This window comes from Serinus canaria, chromosome 1A (genome assembly GCF_022539315.1).
Source record: "Serinus canaria isolate serCan28SL12 chromosome 1A, serCan2020, whole genome shotgun sequence".
NCBI classification, from domain to species: domain Eukaryota; kingdom Metazoa; phylum Chordata; class Aves; order Passeriformes; family Fringillidae; genus Serinus; species Serinus canaria.
In genome coordinates, this window is record NC_066314.1 from 28,619,844 (window position 1) to 28,643,054 (window position 23,211).

Genomic DNA, 23,211 nt, shown 5'->3' on the forward strand with positions numbered 1-23,211 from the left:
GCAGCACTGGAAAAGGATAAAACATATTATAAATGTTAAAAGGTATTTTCTTCCTTTTTCTGTCTTTTTCTTGGTCAGGGACTTTTGTGACTGGACAGGAAGTTCAGTTTAAAACTTGGGATTAAACATTGTAGTTGCTTGAGTTGTCAAAATGCAAACTGCATTTTGATGATCTCTAACTGGCCCAAAACTTGGACTCTTTTAATATTCTAGAAGTAGAGTGGGATCACAACTGCACAATGAATAAAACAATACTTTGAGCATTGCTTAGTTGAGAATTACTTTCAACTTCTCAGTTCCTGAATTAAAACTAGATCATGTCTGCCTCCTCTGCTTGCTTCATCCCAGGGGTTTTTGCAATGCTTGAGCACAATAAGCATTTTTCAGATAAAAGCACTCAAAGAGTTGTTTGTTGCTTTAAGTACGTTGACAACTGTTAAGCAACACAGACTCTGTAATTAGATCCTAGTGAATTCTTTGATTTGGAGTCAGTAATTCTTTGCTAAAACAAGTACAAACATTTATGTATGTCTTTAACTGATGCACCCAGAAACGACCAAGGATCAAACACTCCATCACTCCTGAGAAAGAGTGGATTGAACTCCAAGAAATGTGTGTATTATTTACTGTTACATCTATATAACAGTAAACACCTATGTCAACTACAGAACTTACGCTGAAGAATTTTTAAGTTCTCCTTTTGAGTATGGCTTGATTTCAAAAGTTCAGTGTTATATCACATTTCTCTGATGTTCAGAAGATATCTTGATTAAGTCCTCCTTCCATCTGCAGTCTGTAAGTCTGCTTGCCACTTTTCTGACTGTGCTTTTGCAGCTATAGAAATGGAAGGGAAGAAGGCTAGGCTAAGAAGGATCTACAGACATCATCCAATCCATGATGCTGTTCAGTTTGAATCAGCTATACACGGACCATTCCTGACAGCAATTTGTCAGTCTTGTCTTCAATGACAGGGATGCCACACCCTCACTTGCATGAAGTTCATCTTTTGTTCTTTCCCAGGCTTTAGGCAGAGGGAGGTAAAAAATGTAGATATTCTTCTGTTCAAGCTCTACAGTGAGATTTCACAGTACAAGATGACAGTTTTTTGCCACTAAAAAGGCATACTTTTTACCTGTTGCAAGTACCATCACCTAAAAAATACAGATTTGGATTATCTGTTCTAGACTGAACCCTCAACGTACCTGTTAGAGCTGCCTGATAGTCCTTTCTGAATCCTTGCTAAACCTGGATTATTGTTCCATAATCGCCGTGCCTCACCTTAATTATTAAGAAAAACTTTAACAGACTCTGAAATTCATTGTTAACCCTAGATCCTTACCCAATATAAGCAATATATTACTGTGAGCTGTCAGGATATTCATATGAGGAAACATGTAGGCAAGCTTAAGAGTACCAGAGCCACTTTAACATATGAAGAAAGCCTTCCTCTGTGACCTGAGTTATTTATAACTAGATTCTTCAGATTGCAATCATGTCTTTCTAGCTAATGTTGGCCTGAATTTCATCCAGAAAGTATCGTTGGATATTATTTTTCATCAGAACTGCAGCACTTATGACAACACCTCTTCTGTATTCAGATGGCTTTCAAGTACGAGTACTGCTCTGGGTTAAACTTATTTATAGCATTACTTCAAAAGCATGTATCTGAAGACCACCTTTCAGGACACCTCCCTAGTGATTTCACCTCAATTACTTGTAATTAATAAAAAAAATCACAAATGTGGTGTAGTATACATAACTTTTGTAATGGAAAGTACTGTTGAAGGCCAGTTCTCACTATTTTTTATGAGGGAAATTTAAAAGTTTCCTTTTCAGAAGCCATTCTCTTCAGCACAGCAGCTCAGGAAGGACAAGCCCTGTGCAAAGGAACTGCCATTGCCTACTGCCCTGAGTGGAATGGACCAGAGGACAATCCACTCCAGTATCATCATCTAATACTGGAATTTTTAAACTCAGAAACAAAAGAAGGCAGTGATCCTTTTCTCCAGTCAGCCTAAGGTAGACTTCTACTTTTTATTTCCCACTTTCAGTCAGCCTACATATTCTGGCTGTGTAACAAGTGGAGAAGCAGGCATGCACCAAGTTTCTACCATCCACATTGTTTTCTGAGGCTTCCAGGTGTGTTCTGGGCATGTTAACACCAGAGTGCACTGCAGGACAACCTCACAGCTATTTGCAAGTGGCACCTGACCACAGAGACTGCTGTGACTCTCTGAGGTCATCTAACCTGGCCACTGTCCCCAGCCATACCTTTTCTGTCAGGACTGTGCACTGTGTGCTCCATAAAAAAGCTACTTCTATTGGACTCCTTTTTAGATAATTTTGTTTTAACTTTCATCTTAAGGGTAACAAAAAGCTCCTGAATAACCATTTTCCAAGCATGCTGAAGTATATCTATTTAACAGATGGACAAAAATGAGAGGTTACATACATCCACATACAAACACAGAAAAAGCAGAAATGATGGGGGAATAAAGAGGATTAAAGGCAGATTTTAGGATTGATGTGGATAACAGGAAAGAAAAACTGCTATGAGAGGATATATCTGGCATTTACTAGGAATGTGCTATTTATCTTAAACATAAAGACATCCTGATTAAAACAAAGTCAGAACCATCAGCACATACATTGAAAGTAAAAGGATTTCACATCTGAAGAAGCCACACTCAGCTGATAATGCTGAGAAACTTTAGATGATATTTTTTTAGTTGACACCACATGGTCTGAATTCTTTTGTCCAGTGCAGCTGGCAGCATCCTTACTGCCAGAAAATGGCAATCTGCCTGGATGTCAGATGAACAAGCATACTCTTTGCAGCTGTTGGAAAAAATCAAAACCAGAACCCTTGGAATTCCACTTAATGATCATCTACAGAAGGTCTTTTATTCATTCCAGTTAGATTTGTGAGTAAGTCTTAACTTGGCCTACCTTTCTGACATCTTAAATACTATGCATTTCTCCAAGTTCAGCACAAATAAAACAGATGACCAGGTCCTTTTCTGAAAGCCCCATCATGTCTTTCCCCCTCAGGATGAACACCACTATTCTGCCCATCACTGCCTAAAGCCTCAAATCCTTCTTGATGCCAGCTACAAAGAATTTGAAAACCAGACCATGCTCATGGGCAGACCAACTCCCCATGAGTTACTATGCTCAGCTCCCCACCTACTGTGATAGACAGGCTCCACTGTGCCTTGTATTCCTACACTGTCTACATGTGTCTCATAAATGAGACTGAGCTTTTCCAGTCAGCAACCTTCTCTTTGTTTTAACTACATGACTCACATAACACATTTAGATTTTCAAACAAGCTCGTAACTATTGCAAAAACGCAAGAACAATGGATTATGGAGATGTTAATGTGTGTGGAAATTTAAAAATAATAATCCTATTTTCATGAGTTCTCACTCATCAGTGGTGACACATCATATTTGCTATCTCATTTATCTTGTTTCATTTCTTCTTTCTTTCACTTCCATTACATCTCTCAATTACAGTAAAAATTGAATTATCTAGTTATTCTTCCTGCCTTACATGCTCTTGATTTGAGTCGTCTTTGTCTGGTTAGGACCTGAGAATCAGGAAACCAAGATGTATTTCTGCCTCCTTTCAGCAGCCATTTGGCAGGCTCAGCTACCTCATGTGCAGTCTTAAATTTGTCACTGAAGGTTCTGCCTGTATCTGTGCTAGAAACTTTACCATCAGCCCTCATTCAAGCAACATTGAAACTATCATTCATGACAGTATATATTAAAACAATATATGATAAGTATGATATATGAGAAGTATGATCAGCTTATTATTTGCTGGGAGTGAGAGAACAGATAAACTACTGTGTTCAGCCAGCATTCCTGCAGCAACTTATCTGATAGGTATGTGCAACTTTTATCATCTTTCAGTTGAATGAATGACATATACAACAGACTGAGACAAATGAATGAATGACATATACAACAGACTGAGACAAATCACAATAAAAAATACAAAAACCTTAGTAAATTAAAAAAACAAAACCAAAAACCAGCACTCTAATTCTGCCTTACCTTTCCTTCTGAAAAGGGGCAGTGAGGAATAGAGGTAGACTCTCACTAGGGCTTTTTGAAAATCTAATCTACCAGTACAAATTTGTGTCAAATTTACAAAACTCCAGTCCTGCCCTGTGCCTTTGATACCTTCTGCAAGAGCCTCAAATGGACACTTTCACTATCACAGCATCACAGACATCAATGCTGACTTGGCCAGACTTCAGCAAGGCTCATCTTTCTGCACCCTACAGCCATGTAGCACTAGTGACACTTTTAAGCAATGACATGAAAGCAGCAGCACTGGAGGCAGTGAGTACAGTGCAAGCATCAAGAAAGAAGGTTGGCAGAAATAGAGACAGGAGACCTAAAGGAAATCCACCATGAGAAAAAGAAATGCAGAGGTTTCTCTCTGTTTCAAATAAATGGATAAATTTCCAGACACATTTTTCAAACAGAGAATAACAGATATATCTGTGTCCATCTAGCAGCTGTGTTCAAAAACCTCCATGAAAACCAAACAGCAACCCAAAATTAGTCCATTTATTGCTTCCAAAAACTGGACAGAGTTTAACAGCCTCTATTACAGGTAGTTTAGCCTCCAGCCTCCTGTGAAGCTGGGGGAAACCAAACAAATGCACAGAAATTACATAATTGCACTCTCACTGAAATGTAACTTTGGTTCCTTGAGAAGGACATTTTGTTCACAGGTCTTCACAATGAAAGTTGGAGCATATTTTTAATATGATGGAGGATGACATTATGGAAGCTACATTTCCACAAAGGAGTTGCACAGTTAAAAAGCCTTTTCTTGTAATATTTTACCCATTTAAAACTTCATTTTATTATCTTAAGGGATAAGGCCTTTTCAATTAACCAGTTACAAAGTAAGTAGACATAAGACAGTTGTACCACAGTAGATGAATTAGTGCCAGTTGAGTTTGCAAAAATCTAAAAATGAGCAAAAGAAATGCTGGTTCCCAGCAAGTGCAAGCTCTGATTTATCATTTTTCATCATGTTAGCAACAGCAAAATAGTAGCTCAGAAATTAAAGGAATGGCAAATACATACGTTCTATGTGCCTTTCTGTTCTATAAAAAACATCATACAATATCCATTTTTTCATTTGATTAAAATCTAAGATTTTGTATTTAAACTTTAAAAAACTTGAAATAAAAAGCAATATGTGCTGGCACAATATAGTATTGTCAGAAATTTTTGAAACTTTTCAGAAGCATAGAAAATACAACTTTTTCTATAGCACTTAACTAAATACAACCAAATGAATTAACACCCCCTCCCCAATCTATATGAAATATTATTTTAGCATGAAATTATGAGTCTATTTTGGATGAGAAATGCAACATTTTACCTACCTTCACATGTTGAAATCCACTTTCAACCTAAACCACTTATCTGTATATTTTCATTTACTAACAATATTTCCAACATTACATTTTCTGTACAGAAATATGAGCAGGCATGGAAACTTCTGAAGGACTGATTCATCAGGAAATCTAAGTGTTTAATCTTGCTGTCTCTGAAGGGAAAGGGCCACAAATGCCAGAAAATACAATGATGAATATAGCAGCCTGTCATAGGGAGTCACCAGTCTGCCACAATTACTGGTTTTCAAAGAAAGGACTAGGAACTCGTGCAGTACAGAACATATTGTTCATTTCCTAGCCCATTCCAGGTAATAAAAATATTTATGTTTTGACCCTCACAAACGTTTGAAAATGCTAATATTTTAATATATATTTAGAAACTTTTTAAATCTGAGTTCCAAAACCAGTTTGAATCAACATTTATGAGTTCTGGCTGGGGTTTTCAAAGCTGCCACACACAGTGGCAACCCAGAATGATTTTCACAAGGATTTGACCAACTAGAACCGTTCAGCTTTTCTGAAAGTTCTAATAAATACACCAGTTGCTTCACATTCCTTTTATTCCCATTAAATGGCTGTATGTATTTAGGCATGGTATTATGCACTACCTGCTTCTTTTCCCCTTTCATTATATTCTGGTTGTTGGGGTTTTGCATTTGGGATGCTTTTTTGGTGTGCATGTGATTTTAATAATATTTACTGGTTTTATTTTGACTATGTCCCACTCTTACTTGTCCTCTTTCTAAGTGGAAGGTCTGAAAGTTCTGCAAACCTCTTCCTGACAAAAGTATTTAAGGAATGTAAAAACCATGTTAGGTCTTTGAGATTAAGAGCTGAGCCTTTTATTATGATCCTCATTCTTCTCAGTGTTTTGTCACTCACTAAGTGGGAGAGGACTGGGCCACAAAACTACTGCTCCAGCAAAAGATTCAGGAGCTAGCATCTTTCAGCTTTACCATCAAAGACTATCTATCTATGTCAGTCCAGTTGGTCAATGGCATCAACACTGCTTTTATCAGTAACAATATTTTTCTTGTGTTCAAATATAAGTTCAAAACATAACTGAAGTATGGTATGAAGTTATAATCAACACACAGGTTAAAGAAAACCCTCACTTTCAGCAAAAGTGGTTAGTATCTGTCCCACCCTTTATTTTTTTAAGAGCTTTAAACATTAACATTCCTTAATAAAGAGCACAATAAATATAAACACAAAGCCACACAACATGCACGAAAAAGAAGGGTTAAAATGCAACTGTATTTCACAGACACAAGTCACAGTCATTAAATTAAATTATTACACATACATTATAACTTATTTATCCTTTCAAGCTATACAGGCAACATAGCACCAAACAGGAGATTTTCTTCTCGATGAACATTACACAAATATTTTGGTTTTGAATTTTGGAAACAAGTATTTTCTTTCATTTTTATCAGAATTACCTGAAATAAAATTCACTACCCCAAGACTGTTTTATGACATTATTTGGGCAGTGACATCTGCTATCAGTTATCTCTGATAAGGCCCCCCTCCCACTTCCAAAGTTTTAAAAAATGAATAGCAGATGCTAACATCAAGATTTCAGGCAGTGGGATATTAATTTAATGTGCTGTATTGGCAATGAGGTATTTTGAAGTTCAACATTAGGCAGCAGCAGAAGTAGAGGTAAAATCTGAAGGTGGTTTTGAAAACCAAGTTCACTGATTCTGAATTCCCTTTTAATATAAAAGATTATTTTAAAAGATATAAATACTTTTTACACATTAGAAAAAGTGAATGAAGGCACTTATCATACACAGCAAGAATTTTTGCATTAAAAAGAAAACAAATAAATATTTTACGTATGAAAGTCTGGCCTGCTTCTGCTCCTGGAGAAGTCAATGGGATGCCTGGCAGTAACAACACTGGAAGGGAACTGGGACTATTTCTAAAAAATAGATTCATATACTTAAAAATTAATAGTAGATTTCTTCCACTACTGCAAAGACAGAATTACATCTAAACTATTCTGCAGCAAGTAAGTAGAAAACTGAAGCACTAGAAAGACAGCTGGTTTAAAGAATATTACATCACGTGTCTGAATGGCAGTAAGAAATGGCAGTAATACCTTTCTGAGACTTCAGGGTAACTTTGGAAATAATCCATTATTTTCATGCCTATTTTCTCTGAAATCACAAGTAATACTTATGATTTACAGAAAAAATTTCAGACAAAAAAAAATATCTTTTGTAAGGAGCTATCTATTCTTTCTAAAGAAACAAGAAAGGATGAGAACCAAACATATTTGAAGTTGAGACATATCTGGTTAAAATTTTCATGATAAAATTAGGTAACTACCAACATTCATATAAGAATTGATTGCCCAAATGAAATGCAAAGCTTCCAAGGTAACATCAACTGCTACCAGCAACTGCCTAAGCAGAAACCTTGCTGTTTGGTACCTGGATCTTCAAGAGTTTTTGCAGGCACTGAAAAAGTACAGAGGGCCAAAAATAAGATCAATCTCCTAAATTAGTAAAAATTCTTGTTGTCCAAAAATGAGAACAAACTTTGCTCACTATGCAAAGCCTGAAGATATTGTCTTCCCCTATATGAATGGCTTATTCTATTCCTCAAGTGTAATTCCAGCTCAAGCTTCCTAAAATCTTTAGAAAATGTATAAAAATTAAAGGTATAAGCCTTTAGAATTTGAGATTTACTTGCCTCACACCCATTTGGACAACTGCAGGAACCAGGAACAGAGGAGCACACAGCCTTTAGCTTTGTGAGGGTCAGCTCCAGTAGCCACTGACAGACACTATAAAGTGTAACAGCCAACTGCTGCTAATCTGCAGAAAGCATCAACCAAAATTCTGGCTTCAAATCATAAAGTGAACCTTCCTTGCAAGGGCCCCTTTGTGCATTACAAGATATGTTTTATGTTAATTATGTTGTGTAAAATTAATCAATAAGTATAATAATAAAACAAATGTACTTAAAAAGTACACTGCTAAAAGTCCTCTGTTCTTAAATATATAGCAACAGCTAGTGGACAAATTAGAATCACAGAATCATGGAGGCTGGAAAAGATTTCCAAGATCATCTAGTCTTGGATGACAGTTTCTGCTTAGGTTTTAACATTAGAATCCCACTAGTAGACACAAAAGCTCAAGGCATTGATCATCTGGAACAGAAATATTACTCAATACTTCTGTGAAAAATATAAATAGTTATTTGTCTGGTTCTTGCAATCTTACAGAGACAGGGGTAAGTGTAGATGTGACAGGCTTGAGGACTTCAGCAGCCAGAGAGCATCCAGTCTTTAACAGTTCCCTATATTAGAGCCTATTTTATGCCAGAAATGTGTAAGATAAGCAGGGACATGATCTATTGCCAAACTAAAAAATCATTAGTCAAACATGGCTCAAAAAAGCTGTTTGTACTAGGCTACAACAGTGTTCCTGTGACTAAAGTTTTACTGCTCCTTCGTAATAGTCATCCTTAATGAATAAATTCTGCTCAGCAACAAAAACCAACTAAATCTCTGTGTTGGGAGCATTCAAACTAGCTAAATTATTTAAATGACAGCATATTTAATATGTGAGCCTGCTTTTATTTCCTGAATCTTCTATGTTTGTTTCTGTGGCATCAGATAGTGTGATGAAATTAAATCTTTTATGGCTTAACCATAGAGCTTGCAATTATATATAAAATAGGCCTCTCTCTGATAAATAGAATCCATTCTAAACTTAGTTTTTGAAGGATTAAAATGGCTTTTTATGTCACTTGAGAAATAAACCAACATGAAAATCTTTATAAAACTAAGATATAGACAACATTTATAATTCAAGATCTTTTAGGTAATCTATTAATGTAGGGCAAACTGGATTACTCAGGGAACAAACAGGTTATGAAAAATTCTTGATATAAAAGGAAAACAAACACTGAGTTCAAAAGCAATTGTATGCTGAGCCCTGCTTGTCCTCTCAGCAGCTGATGAATATTAACTAGTGAGTCACTGCTAATTATTTGGAAAATGGCTAAATAAGATATTCTGGTGTTTGCTAAACACAAACCCTAAACTCTGCTTTGTGTAGTGGAAGAAAGAGATAACTGTGGTAAACCATTAAATCAAACTTATATTTTACAGTCTCTTTGCAATGAATTAGAATAGCTTGTATAAACATTAGCAATTGTTATAGTTGAAATTGGACATTTTTTTAAAATGCTGCCATATTAATTCAAAGAGACAAATTAAATAATTGTATTATTAAAAACCCAAATAAATGTTGTCCCAGACCATCTCTCAGGGATGTCAATGACAGGTTTTTTGCTGATTTTGATGGAACCAGAACTGGATCCAACCTTCTTTAATTGCCTTTATTCCCCTTAGAATTTAGCACAATAATCAATATTTTTGTCAAATTCACAGCTTGTGAATCATAATGTGCTCTATACTGCAGAGCTTGCTATGATTACTTCAGTATGTTAATAATCTGCTAGTGGCAATTTTAAAGATTAATGGTGATTACAGTAGGCATTTTTACACATTAATAGACAGTGACATGTAGACAATAACATGTTATAGTAACATTCATAATTATACATAGATAACTTTAATTAGTCCCTGTTTTAAAACCACTAATATAAACTTTTATACACAAATGTACAAGTAATATGGAGCAAAATGTTTGATGACAGAGTATAATATACATGGATGTCAGTTATTTTATACTTAAATATACTATAGAAAAAAAGTTATGCACTAAAATGTTTAGGGTGTTTTTGCAAATATAAATATGTAAATAATACTACAGCACAATTTACAGCATAAATTTGTAAATTTAAACACATATCAAATTGTAACCCTTCCAAATGGAACACCTATTAGGTACTGTTATAAGTTATGATGATTTCTGGTAATTTTCAAAATACTCCCTATGATGTTTTACAGTCCATGATATTGTTCCCACTGAAGGAAATGGCTGCTTCTCATTCAATTCTATGACTGCAGGAACAATTTCTTTATAAAACTACATTGACTATATTCCAATTATTTCACTGTTATCAATTTTAAAAAATGACATTAAATCTTTTAAAAGACATGGGCAAATAGAGTGACAGCAAGAACAAGAAAGCAAAAATATTATTGAGTGCTATCGTACCGATTTCCACGGTCCCCGATGCCAAGAAACATCACCAGGACAAGAATGCACATTACATTGTGCCATGTTGGGTGGCTTGTCTAGAATTTCACAGTTTTGATCACCCAACATTTGGCCAGTAGGAAGCTGACAAATCACCAGTCTTGTCTTTATTCCATCTCCACAAGTCTGAGTACACTGAAACATAGAATTTTATATGCAATAATGTTATTAACAGAGTCATCACATACCATCAAACAAAAATGATATAGCAATCATCAGTACATCATATTATTTACTATGTCTATTTCTATATTCCCTGGCCACTCTATTCAAGAATAAGGACTTAAAGTCTAATCTCATGTAATTCCCTCAGCAAGACTTTTACCAAATGACACTTTTATGGTTTATCAAGTGATTTTCTGCAGAAAGTCTCAGTTACAGACACTCCATTAAGGAGAAGTAATTGTGAGAATAAATGTGCATGTATTTCTTTCTTTAATACAAGGAAAAAAAGGAAATTTGTCTTAAAAGCAGTTTTCCCTGCCAGACAGTGGCAAAAAACTCAGATACTGGGCACACTTCTCCACAGTCCAGTTTATACAGACTAAGTGGAAAATACTTATAGCATGTGTTTTCCCGGTTTCAGTTAGCCTGCACTTCAATACCAGTTCTCATTCCTAATGAGCTCTGAAAGTCAGTCTGTAATAATTCAAACCCTTTTATGGTATTCTCAATGATTCTAAATTAGAAAAAAAACTGTGTCACTTGCATGAACTGTATCCCAAGTCTATGGCTGTGGACAGAAAAAATATGACATTTAGACTGACCTTGAGAACTGAATGGCTAAATCTAGTCAAAACAAGGAAAAAAAAGGTAAAACAAAAGAGTCACTCAACCAATTTTTCTTCTTTTTTTCAATTCCAGTAACTGATTTGCAAAAGTAAGAAAAGTGGGCAAGAATCACAAGAGGTTAGATTAGAATAAATGCAAAAACAATCACTTCAACTTTTTCTATAGCATTTGAGCAGGAGTGTGTGGTCAAGAGATGACATCACACAGCACAGAGATTACCATGTCCAATAACATCAAATGTGTCATCAAAATGTTCTAACCCAGGCACAACTTTTAGATGCATGATCCTATCTCCATACTTCTAATTTGTAACCACAACCCAGTAACCACTACTACTTGCAATTGCTATTGTTAGTACCTATGAAATTACATGGAATAAAGTTTCTCTACAGCTTCTTATGCTCATTTTTTTTTCTTAGACCAGCTATTGCACTGTGGTTTTTCTGCATACAATCCAGCTTTTTGTTACAGAATATAATTTTCTGTGTCTCAAGATACATGTTGTACAACAACTGTATATGATTTGTTGATGTTGTATCTCCTTTGCCTCACACAATACTTACTTCTTCTGGATGTATATTTACATTACTCGTATTTCCACTACAGTTCTGGATTTCATCAAAGAATAAAGTTTAGATAAACAAGTTGAATCTCATTCTTTTTAAATTTTAGACTCTATTAAATAAGTAAAAACAAGGTGTTCAGTTCCACTTACAATCACATAATTATGTTTCTACTTCTAAGCTTTTGTAGTAAACAGTGTTCCCCTTTGTAAGTGAAAGGCTCTTACTTCTCCCCAGTTCCCAAAGTTCCACTGTGGGCAGGGTCCAGAATCACAGTGTCTTGACTCTGAAGGTTTTGTTGCCTCATCACAGTTACTGGCACTTCTTCCTTCCTCATCTTGACATACTACAACTCGCCGGTGAAATCCACCTGCACAAGTACTAGAGCACTACCAAAACAGGTAAAAATACATTTTGCCATTGCATGATCAAAGAAATGTGAAATATGTTGGTTAAAACAGCAGCTTGGTTTTATACCTTAACTCTCAAAACTGAACTTTTCAAATAAAAATGACTATATGTAGAAGTATTTTAAATTTGAAATCACATAAAAATTACACTTAGAATTTAATATATTCTGAATAACAATAAGAACAACAATACTTTTAAAAAATGAATGTACTTTTGTTTTGACCAAATCTGTAGTGCAATAACATTTCTAGAAATTTTAACACATATGTGACAAAACAAATTAACATATTCTAAAAAAATTCTTACTGCTCCCCAGGGTCCAGTTCTCCATTGATGTCCTCCCACGGAAGGACGGTTCCACCGGTTTAAATTGTCTTGTGGAGGGTGTATTGGGAGGTAACCTGTTTCTGGAAAATGGCTTGGATGGTCATGTAGTTTTGGAACAGGATAATAAAGTGGTGGGCATGGTGGCATGTTACATTCTTGTTCTGTAGGAGGTCGGCCTTCAGGATCACAATAATTCTCACTGATTTGCTGATGATAATTGACACAGATGACTTGTCTTGTTACTATTCCACTGTCACACGTGACTGTGCACTGACCAAAAGATTAACATGGCGTTTGTCACAGAACATTGCTGATTAATAAACAAATACATTTATATTTACTTTTGACAAGAACAAACATATACTTTGTTTTTTTCAAGGGATGCAATTTCAATCACCCTTGCAAAAAAAAAAAAAAAAAGAACTCTCAATTTCTAAACAGAGACTTGGCCGAAAATCTAAATACACACATTAAAAAATTATTACAATTAATACTTACAGGGGACCAATTTCCAACTTTCCACTCTCCACATGGGCTAAAGCAGCTTGAAATTTCAGCTGGTCGTGGTAAATGAGCACACAAAGACTCATCTGCTATCTCTCCATGAGCATCTCTACAACTCACATAGCGAGCACGATCGCCCTTCCCACAGGATGCAGAACACTGTCAGTGAACAATTCAAGGTCATCACATTTCAGGAGACTAAAATAAGATCATGAAAGCATCTAAAATATTAACGTCATTTTTGTGGGCGAGGAACTGAATTGCATGGCCTTAATTCCCATGAATCATTTCAGTGTATATAAACAGACAGCATTTAAACTACAACATGGAATAATTACACAGTTGCAAGTAGCAACAGAAACATCAGTAACTTCCAGAACACTTTAGTTGTTACATGGGGATGCACTATTTACAGGAATTGTTAAAATAAAAATGGATATTAACAATCCATTTGCCATTATGGTTTGTATTAGCAGATTCCATTGAGCCCCTTCTGATGCCTTTATAGCTGAGAAGTTCAAGGTGGACTTAATGAAGAACTGCTGAGTAGCCTCAGTTTATGCACCCCTTAATGCTATTTAGTTGAAATAGCTGTGCAAAAATATAACTGCATTATATGCTTTGTTAAATATCTCAAAGGATTAACTGACACATCCACATTTCATAGATAATTTTAAATTTTCTCATTGCAATCAAGTAAAACTAATTTTCAACATTATCAAAATAAAAACCTTGCATTGAAGAAAATTTATGTAGGAACTGTTTTACCAATGCTTATTTTACAAAAAATGTCAAATTAGATCTTTAAAGACTCCAACTGTTTAGTATTACTATTCACATAAAAGATCTAAATAATATTTAAAATCAAAGATGTTCCAAATACTTAGAAACTGATCAATTACATTTAAAAAAACACTTCCTAGTGCACTGTCAATCATACAAAACCTATTTCACTCAGAACCCCAGCTCCTAGGATTCTGCTTTTTTTCCTATTATTTTTCCTGGTTGAATTTGAAGCGCACCATTTGCTGGAAGTATCTGTCTGCTCCTTTAGAAACAGTTTCTTTTCCTAAGAAAATATTAGAACTCCTTTTAATCTATCCCAAGCAGATATCAGTCTGAAAAATATCTTAATGAAAGCTTCATGGAAAAATGGGTGAAGGAGGGGAGGGCTGCCCTGCAAGGTGTGACTGCTATATTACATACTGGGGTCCATGATCCGTATCTCCATTGGGTCACCTTCCCCACATGAACTAGAGGAAGTGAAGTAGTCCATAATTTTGTTTTTTCTGGACAAGAGGGCAATTCACATTCCTGTGGGGGTGAGGAAAAAAAACAACAACTTTTGAAATATACATTTTGGAAGTGCCAAATGTAAAGCAAATGGTTATCAATTAATTAACATATAAATACCAACTTTTACATTTTCCCTGCAATTATTCAAAGACCTTTCATTGAATTGTTTTCATTTTAAATGGAGTGTCAAAGAAAATTTATTTGATCTTAAAAAGTTTTAAGATCAAATAATTAATTAATTTCTAATTAATTTTGCAATATTATTAGCAATAACTAATAATATTGGCATTTTGAGAAAGAACAGTTTTGGCCAACTTGTTGGAGAGAAGGAGCATAGACACTACAGTTTCCTGCTTCACAGCCACAGGCAGCAGAGAAGGACCAAGCAAAGACAGTGGCTGTGTTATCCTGTCCTTTTTATCTTCAGCTACCGAGAACATAAATTTGCCCAGTTTCAGTCAGTAGCCAAGCAGGTACCACAATTAAAAATGCAAAGGATAATCAAACCCAGTGTTTGCACATCTAGGCAGAAATAAACTACCCCAATTACCGGGCTTTTATATTTAGAAGCTTATTAAAGAAGCCAGTTGGGTACTATTGATTAAGCAGTATAGCAAGCAGTGTCCTCACAATATTCTACACACTGAAGCTTCTCCTACTGCTAAATAATCACAGGCCTTTGGATTCCTTGAAGTCATATACTCTATCAACCTCACATACCAACTTTCAAACATCTCTTAAAATTACCCTTCGTTTACTTAATTCCCTGGGCAAAATTTGACTTTTGTGAAGAAAAGCATATAGTTTCAGTATTTTGTTCTCATTTTAGAAGTGATGCCCTCCGAGCTCCCACACAGAGTCAGTGGAAAAGACAGAGAAGTAGAGAGGTGTTTTTTAACTTACTTGACTGTCCCTGGGACGAGTGGCAGCGTTGCACTCCCTGTCGTCGTCCAGAATAACGCGGTACGTGCCAGTTACACACCTGACTGCGCGCACCTGGTGTCCGCGTCCACATGTTACAGCACACTGTGGAAGGCAGGAGTTTCACACACTTGAAACATCACTATTTATAACCAAATTTCATCTTGGATTACATTTTCTACTTTGCAACTCTTCCTAGAATGAATAGGAATGACTACTGAGATGGTGTTAACGTCCTTTGTGGCAGACCATCAGGTACTTAACCAGTGTTGGTAGCACACCAATGAACAGTGCTCATGCAGGACAAAGGCTTTCTCTCCTTCCCCTTTTCTATCCCCTGCAGTGACTAGGCTGGAGGTTGGGCAGGAGACTGGGAAGGAACACTGCCAAAACAGCTGACCTGACCTGATCAAAGGGACAATCCATGCTCTATAATGTCATGCCCAGCAATAAAAACTGGAGAAGAGAAATAGAGAAGGGGAAAGGGAGGAGTAAGGAGTAGCTTCATAACAAATCACTAACTGCAGCTGTTAAATTTCTTTCCCTTCACTTCAAAGTTTGACCAGAGTGCACTCGAAGCCACCACCTAAAACACTAGATGGTTGAAAATATTATGACACAAATCCTATCCCTATAAATGTTGTTGTTCAAGCAGAAGTACTTGTAAAAACCTGGTTGTGAATGGCTATTACCAGATGGTACAGTGGGAAAACTGCAATGAGAATTTCTGCTCTAGTGACATAGATTGGTAAATTACTTGTACAAGCTATTTCAGAAAACTATTTTTTATTCATAAGGATTCTATCATGGGACTGAATTAATATTTTATTTAACTTTTGCATTTAGCTTGTAGGAATGGAAATTCATGGCCCTGTGATCACAATATTACTCTACATTATGTTAGATAACAGTATGGTCATCTCTAAGGTAAAAAAGTAAAAGAAATGTCTAAATTAAAAATATACTTAATTTCCAAAGGTATATTTATTCTGTATTTTAATAACAGGTTGTACATAATAAGATCAGCTGCTATTTGGTTATGATTTCCCACTAATATCCAAGAAACACTGTTTCTTGGATAAGTATTCTTCTGTTGGTTTGAGTAACCTGATCTTATAAAAGCCACATGAAGTTGAGTACCTCATATTTTTAATTATCTATTTACTGACAAAAGTTTCCTCAACAAATTAATTTACTTTTTCCCAGTGTTTTAAATTTGCTTTGATTTACATTCGTTGAGTGTCACACAGGAACATATTTCTGAACAGCACTTTCACACAAAGAGATAGCAGATCTTATACCACTGAAGGTAAAACCAAATTGTAACAATAAAATACTAAGTCCTTTTCCCTGCTATTATTAGCATATACATTTCTATGATTGATTGAGTATATTGTAGATTTAAAACTGATCTGTACCAATTGAAGCATATTGTAAATTGAAGATTGATCTATATTAATTCAAGCTACCACTTGAATATGCCCACTTACCTATAAATACTTGGTCTTTTACCTGTCTCGTTCATCTGAACAGTTTGCTACTCTCATTTTCATTATTCTGGTGCTGTAAGACACTGATGTGTAAAATATCTTTGATATTAAGGTTCAGGATCAATTACTATTTTAGGCATTTAACTTCTACATGGCTTTTCCTAAATTACAAGTTAGATAGCCAATAGGACGCTGAGGACAAACATGTGAATCAATCCAACTAAAACAACTGCGTAAGATTCAACTAAAATGTTAAATAAGTATTGTTTTGTGATTGCTCATAGCCTGAACTATAAAACAAGAAGCCAGAAATCCTTTTGTACTCACTGATCCCCAAGGCCCTACTTGCCAAGATGCACATTCATGAAGTTCACACGGTGTTAGTGACTCTGGTCTGTCATTTGGGTTACAGAAATCATCTCTCAGTTGTTCATCATTAAGGTGGCACCAGACTTGACGATGCTTCATTCCTTTGCCACATGTCACAGGACACTGTAAAATTAATATAAACATCATTTTGCAGAGACATGAATCTGCATTAAGGCTTCAATTTCTTTTAGTAATTTGTCGGGTTTTAAAAATCACATAAATAACAAAAATATTCCATGAACGTAAGTAGACCAAAAAACCCTACTTTTAAATGAATTCCTCATTTCCTGTAAAGTTCAATTCAAATGCTGATACAAAGAAATTACTATTAAGATTCTAAAGCTGCAAATTATGAAAACTATGTGCAGACCATTTATTTCCAATACAATAACAGTGCATATATCACAGTGTTCACTGGAAAAATATTTAAACTGTCCACAATTCTTTTATATCCATCTAACCTATAATAAAATTATTATAATTCTATTAAACAGTTGGCTGTATGGTTGTCATTGTTGCATAAAAAAGGAAGGTATAAAAATTACTGGAAACACATTTACTTTACGTATCTTCACTACCTCATTTTAATGTAGCAAAATTAAGGAGAAAATAAATTCTAGGACTATTTTACAGAAGATCTCATGCCAGTTGTAGATGTGTGATGTGTACCAGACAAATCATAGGACTTAAGAACTTTCATAACCATGTGACCAAAAATAAAATAAAACCCTTTAACACTTAATGCAGCTTATTTCAATATCCATGACCAGGACCAAATGTACTTTAATTTTCACAAAGTTTCATTACCTCACTCCAGTCAGTAACTGACCAGCTTGGACATAAGAATTCGTTGCAGCTCTCTGTTACAACTCTTGGAAGTTCCTGGCATTCTCTGTCAGGAAGATGACGTCCCAAGTTGTTCATACAAAAAGCTTCTCTGGTTCTGACACCTCTTGCACAGCTCCTGGAACACTGTATAGTTATGAAACAGGAAACAAGACAATAAAATACATTATCAGTCTTAAAGGTAAAAGACATTGAGGGTTGTGCCAGGCAGAAGTGCTCTCCATTTAATCCACAGAATGCTAATATGTTCATTTGAGTTAAATTCAGCACTTTATATATTAGTTCCAAGATAAAGCACTAATGAAGAACAAAACCAAAATTGTAAAGAATTAAATTATTAAGTAAACAAAATATACACCTTTAATTACCAGATCTTCGCTGCTGACACCCAAAACCAAGCTGCAAAAAAGCTATTGATTCTTATAAAAGTATAAGGAAGTTGCTGAAATATAAACACTGGTATTAGCTGATTCTACATACCTGTATTTGTCAAACACTGTTTCCTTTTAGTTATTAAAGTACAAATATATAGAGGATTAAAAATTTTGTATGAATGTTAAACAGAACTGTAATGGTACAATTATAAAGTTTTAAATCTGTACCTCTGACCATTCTGTGTAGTGCCAACTTCTTAACGTACAGTCACCATGGCAAGGCTCCCTGGCTGGTGGTTTCTGCTGATCAGCACAGTACTTATCCTCCACTGGGGCACTGAGTCCTCTTGCAATAGAGTACTTCATGCAGTGGATCTCAACAGACCGATGTCCTGGGCCACACTTTGATGTACAGTCACTTTTGCCAACACTGTGCCACCTAAAATGACAAACTGTTACAGAAAGCTAACTATGTCTTAAAAAATATGACCATGGCAATTAGAGCCCTCAGAGAATGTACCAAGAATCATAATGTAACTATAAATATGCATTTTAGGGAACATATAAAACTCTAAGCTCTATCTCATGACTGGATTTTGCAAGTAATATAAAAGAATTTGACTCATAGGCTTAAAAGAACTTTTTTAAATTTAAAGGATCTCTTATCTTAATCCCCTAGGTGACTTTGAAAAATGCAAACTATAATTCTAACTCTTCATCCTCTGAATATTTCAGTGTGGGCTATCATGGAGTGCAAAAACACCAATCTGTTTCAAATTATTTCCAGTTGTGGATAGAATTCTGGTGGAAAATGTATTTCATGCAGCAATACAAGTTTTTGTATTATAGAATATAATACAATAATATATAGAATAGATTCATAATTCTAACAAGAGATCTTGTACTTTACCAATAAAAATTAGAAAAGTACCCTACTTCTATATGAAGTTGAAGGTGTAAATATCATGTATAAAGCCACTACACCAACAGATTTAAGGAAAACAAGGAGAGATGGGAAGGATGAAGAAGGTGGAGAGGGACGAAGGGACAGAGGATAAAGCAATCTGAATTACCTTGTTTCAATGTCAATCAATAAAACCATACAAGACCACAATAACTCCATCAGCTAGGAACCTTTTTTACCTTAATTCACACTCTGTGTTACACTCCTCAAAGACACTTGGTACGGTGGGTAAAAGTTCACATCTTTGATCAGACACTACCACACGATCACTTTTACGTATACATGTCATTCTTCTTCTTCGAATACCTTGAAAAAGCATCAGAAGAAGTAAAGAAAGGGCTAAAATAAGAAAGACTGCCTTAGGGACTCCATTCATCAGTTAGGAACTGAGATGCCCCATTAACACAAATTGCTGTACACAGCAGATTCTGCACAAACACGCTCCTTTGTGCAGCTCACTACATTCCAGTCAGAGGACAACCAATTCCAGTCACCTTCTCCACCTCCCAGCTGTCCTAGAGTGGTCTCACAGGATATCAACTTCCAGAGAACTACAAAAATGCAAAAGTCCATTCACTCATCAGGCTAAGTACTCCAAACACAACATATATGTCCTGATAATTAACATATTTCCTAAACCACCGTGTTAACTTAGATGTTGTGATCCTTTCCCTTAAAGAAGCAGAAAAATTGATCACAGGGTACCTAAAAGATCTGGAATTGTTCTGCTTCTCTAACACATGAGCATGTATACAATCAGATGAAACTCACCATTTTCAGGCTTTTTTAGCACTCACTAAGAAGAGTATTTGTCAAAAATCTGTGTACATACACTTCTACATATACACATTTCATAAATGCTGTGGCTTTATTTTTATACTAGAATGGCCTAGAGAGTAACAGTTTAAAATAGTCAAATATATCTTTAAACAGCTTCATCCTATGTAGCAGATAACTAAAAAAAGACAAATAAATGAGTATGAAAGACACCAGACAAATCAGTGATCACCTAGAAGTGGTAAAATGGAAGCCTAATGAATATGAACAGACATACAATACCACTTTAAAAGAATGTATTAGATTTGATCCAACCTTTTTTTAATAAACTGCTCCTATGTCTCCAAATGTAGGTTTGAAAATAGAATTGTACTGCATAAGTAGTAAAAATAGCAAAATAAAAATCAGAAGGTATTCTGTCCTTAAAGGCTCTGTGAACTTAAAGGTTACTGAGGGTAACAAGTCTCTTTCTTGCAAGTAATGGTGAAAAGTCAGAGAACTTAAGATGAGTCCCTTCCTAATTCCATCAGGTCTTTGGTTCTGGTGAAAAAAAAACTTCACAGTACCTTGGCACATCCTGCTGCAATCTTGCCAGGGTCCATAAGGATCCCACGTAAACAGATCACTTCCATCTTCTATCGGGACATTGAATGAATAGCGCACATCAGGGTTGTATAAATTCCCTACACACAAAACCTTGATTGAGATAAAATGATAGCTGTTTTTCAGTGAATTTGAACATAAAATTATGAACATAATGATCACGTAGGAAATTTTCAAACTTCTGAGAAAAGTAAACATGCACCTGTAAGGTTAGTTCTTCTTCAACTTTATCAGTGCTGTTAATTCGTTCTATGGTATTGTTTGAACCACTGTACTCGAAAATGGCTCCTTGTATATTGATTTCTCTTTTTGACATGCTTACAACAAAATTTCCATTCAAGATAAAATTTCCGTGGGCATCTGATAAAGCTGCAAGTGAAATAAAATATTGGAAATCTATTTAGTTAAAAGGTTCTATCAATAAAATCTCACCAATGCGTAGCTTTATTGTAGTCAATGTAAAAAGTTGCATCAAACAGTTCAAATTAATGAGTTCAACCCTAATCATCAATAGCTTTCACCTGAGCAGTGGTAATGGATTTTCTAAGTCATGCATTTTCTCTACATTATAGTACTTAAATAATATTTGTTCTGCTGAATTGTTGACTGCAGTCCTGACCTTTAAATTTGGCTAGGTTCTGCTACTGCACAAGGAAGTAAATTATTGGTATTTCTGATCTATTCTACAGCCTACATCCTTGTATTTACTACATCTGCTTCTAGTGAAGTGGTTTTTAAAAGTAAACTTCAAAATAAAAACAAATTATTAAACATTTGGGATAGTAATTTAATACAATGACCTATTTGCAATAATAAAGATTAATGAGAAGTTAAACATTTTTAAAAGAAGGTAAAATTTGTAGTACAAGATGCTATTCAGGCATCACTACATTTGAAATGGAAGCTAATGTCAGGGGTCAAGGGTTGTTCAGGGCAGCAGGTGACAAGGAAAACATTTTGAGAATTCTGAAGTTTGCTGGAAGAAGAGACAGCAGGCAAATTCGCTTCAATATTTTTTCAGGCATTTCAGATACAATGTAACTACTGTGAAATAGAACAACCAAGATTTTTGGTAGGCCCTACTTGTGAGTTCTTTGTTGCCTACACACACTTGCAAATCTATCAGCACGTGAAAACCTTTATACTCTTTATGTCCCAGACATAATAGAAAAAGAGAAATATGAGACAACTGGCAAGTTTGCTGATGGTCAGACTGTTTTTTTCATAAACAAAGTAAATGCTTCCAAGATTTAAAACAACAAACACCTGCATTATTCCAGAGCTCACTTCCGATTAACAGTGTGACAATAAAGAATTGACAAAATGATGCAAGGTGCTAAAATTCTTATTCTCTGATGAATGAACACACTCATCTAAGAACTAGAAACCTTAACATCTTACTGATTTGCAGAGACACTCAGGCCAATGAATATAAAAAACAATTAGATATTTTCTCCAATGTCTTTATCAGATTTCTCATAATATATAACCAGAGCAGATCTCTGTCAAAAGCACAAAACCCATTCATCCATGTTATACACAGGAGGCTTTTACCAAGGTAGTTGTCATCTTCTGGTTTCCCTGAGTAGCTGTGCTGTTGAATATCAATGTTTGTTGCTCCTTTGGGAATATTTACTACAACATTGTAACCTGCAAATTAATTATATACAAAAATAGTCAAGTATTAGTAAATACGAAAATACATTTTCACTCACAAAACCCTACACTGCAACAGAGACAACCAATACTGAATGTCTTCACGTGTTAGAAGTGTTAGGTTCTCTGTTCAAATATGTGAATTCAATTCTTCACCACTAACACAAGTCTAATCTACTCAGGAAAATCCCTACAGAGCAGAACAACTCTAGAAAGCAGTCAAGTATATCAAGAGGGACTTAAGAAACACTGTGACTGCTCAAAATTTAAACTTTTACAGAAATCTGGGTACATCACTTAACTGGAAATATCTCAATTCCCTGTTTACATGATTGAGATAGCTTTTCTCTCCAAGAGTATTCCAAGACAGCATGCTAAAGACTGAGTCTTAAATACTAAAATATTGCAGTGTTGCAGGCCATATGCATAGGTAGGTAGAGCTGTTAAACTAGCCATGTTTGATCCACCTTCTTTTGCTTAAAATACTGAGTGCACTCCCTTCAAAATATAAATGTTTCACAAATGAGTCACCATTTCTTGTAGTATCTCCAAGTAATATTATGGTAGCCTTGCCACCAGGTAATAAAATAATGTGCACCAAAATCTACTTTTTAAAAATTGTGCTGCACAGAAACCTAGATTAAAAAATCCAAACATGTTTCTCACAGATGCTAACCACAAATTCAAAATACTTATGG

General features: G+C 35.3%; 1 protein-coding gene across 2 annotated transcripts in view; it reads right to left on the reverse strand.

Moving 5' to 3' along the window:
• The window catches only part of ADAMTS20 (ADAM metallopeptidase with thrombospondin type 1 motif 20), an 87,573-nt gene that overhangs the window by 21,891 nt on the left and 42,471 nt on the right, over positions 1–23,211 (reverse strand). For both annotated transcript variants that reach the window (XM_030238239.2, XM_050988039.1), the window contains exons 16-28: positions 22,412–22,507; positions 21,060–21,226; positions 20,821–20,950; positions 19,657–19,783; positions 18,742–18,952; positions 18,101–18,265; positions 17,252–17,416; positions 15,417–15,539; positions 14,424–14,531; positions 13,212–13,376; positions 12,693–12,983; positions 12,203–12,364; positions 10,579–10,755 (exon numbers count right to left, since the gene is read on the reverse strand). In XM_030238239.2, coding sequence (XP_030094099.2) covers positions 10,579–10,755; positions 12,203–12,364; positions 12,693–12,983; positions 13,212–13,376; positions 14,424–14,531; positions 15,417–15,539; positions 17,252–17,416; positions 18,101–18,265; positions 18,742–18,952; positions 19,657–19,783; positions 20,821–20,950; positions 21,060–21,226; positions 22,412–22,507 — 2,087 coding nt within the window. The remainder of the gene's footprint in view (positions 1–10,578; positions 10,756–12,202; positions 12,365–12,692; positions 12,984–13,211; positions 13,377–14,423; positions 14,532–15,416; positions 15,540–17,251; positions 17,417–18,100; positions 18,266–18,741; positions 18,953–19,656; positions 19,784–20,820; positions 20,951–21,059; positions 21,227–22,411; positions 22,508–23,211) is intronic.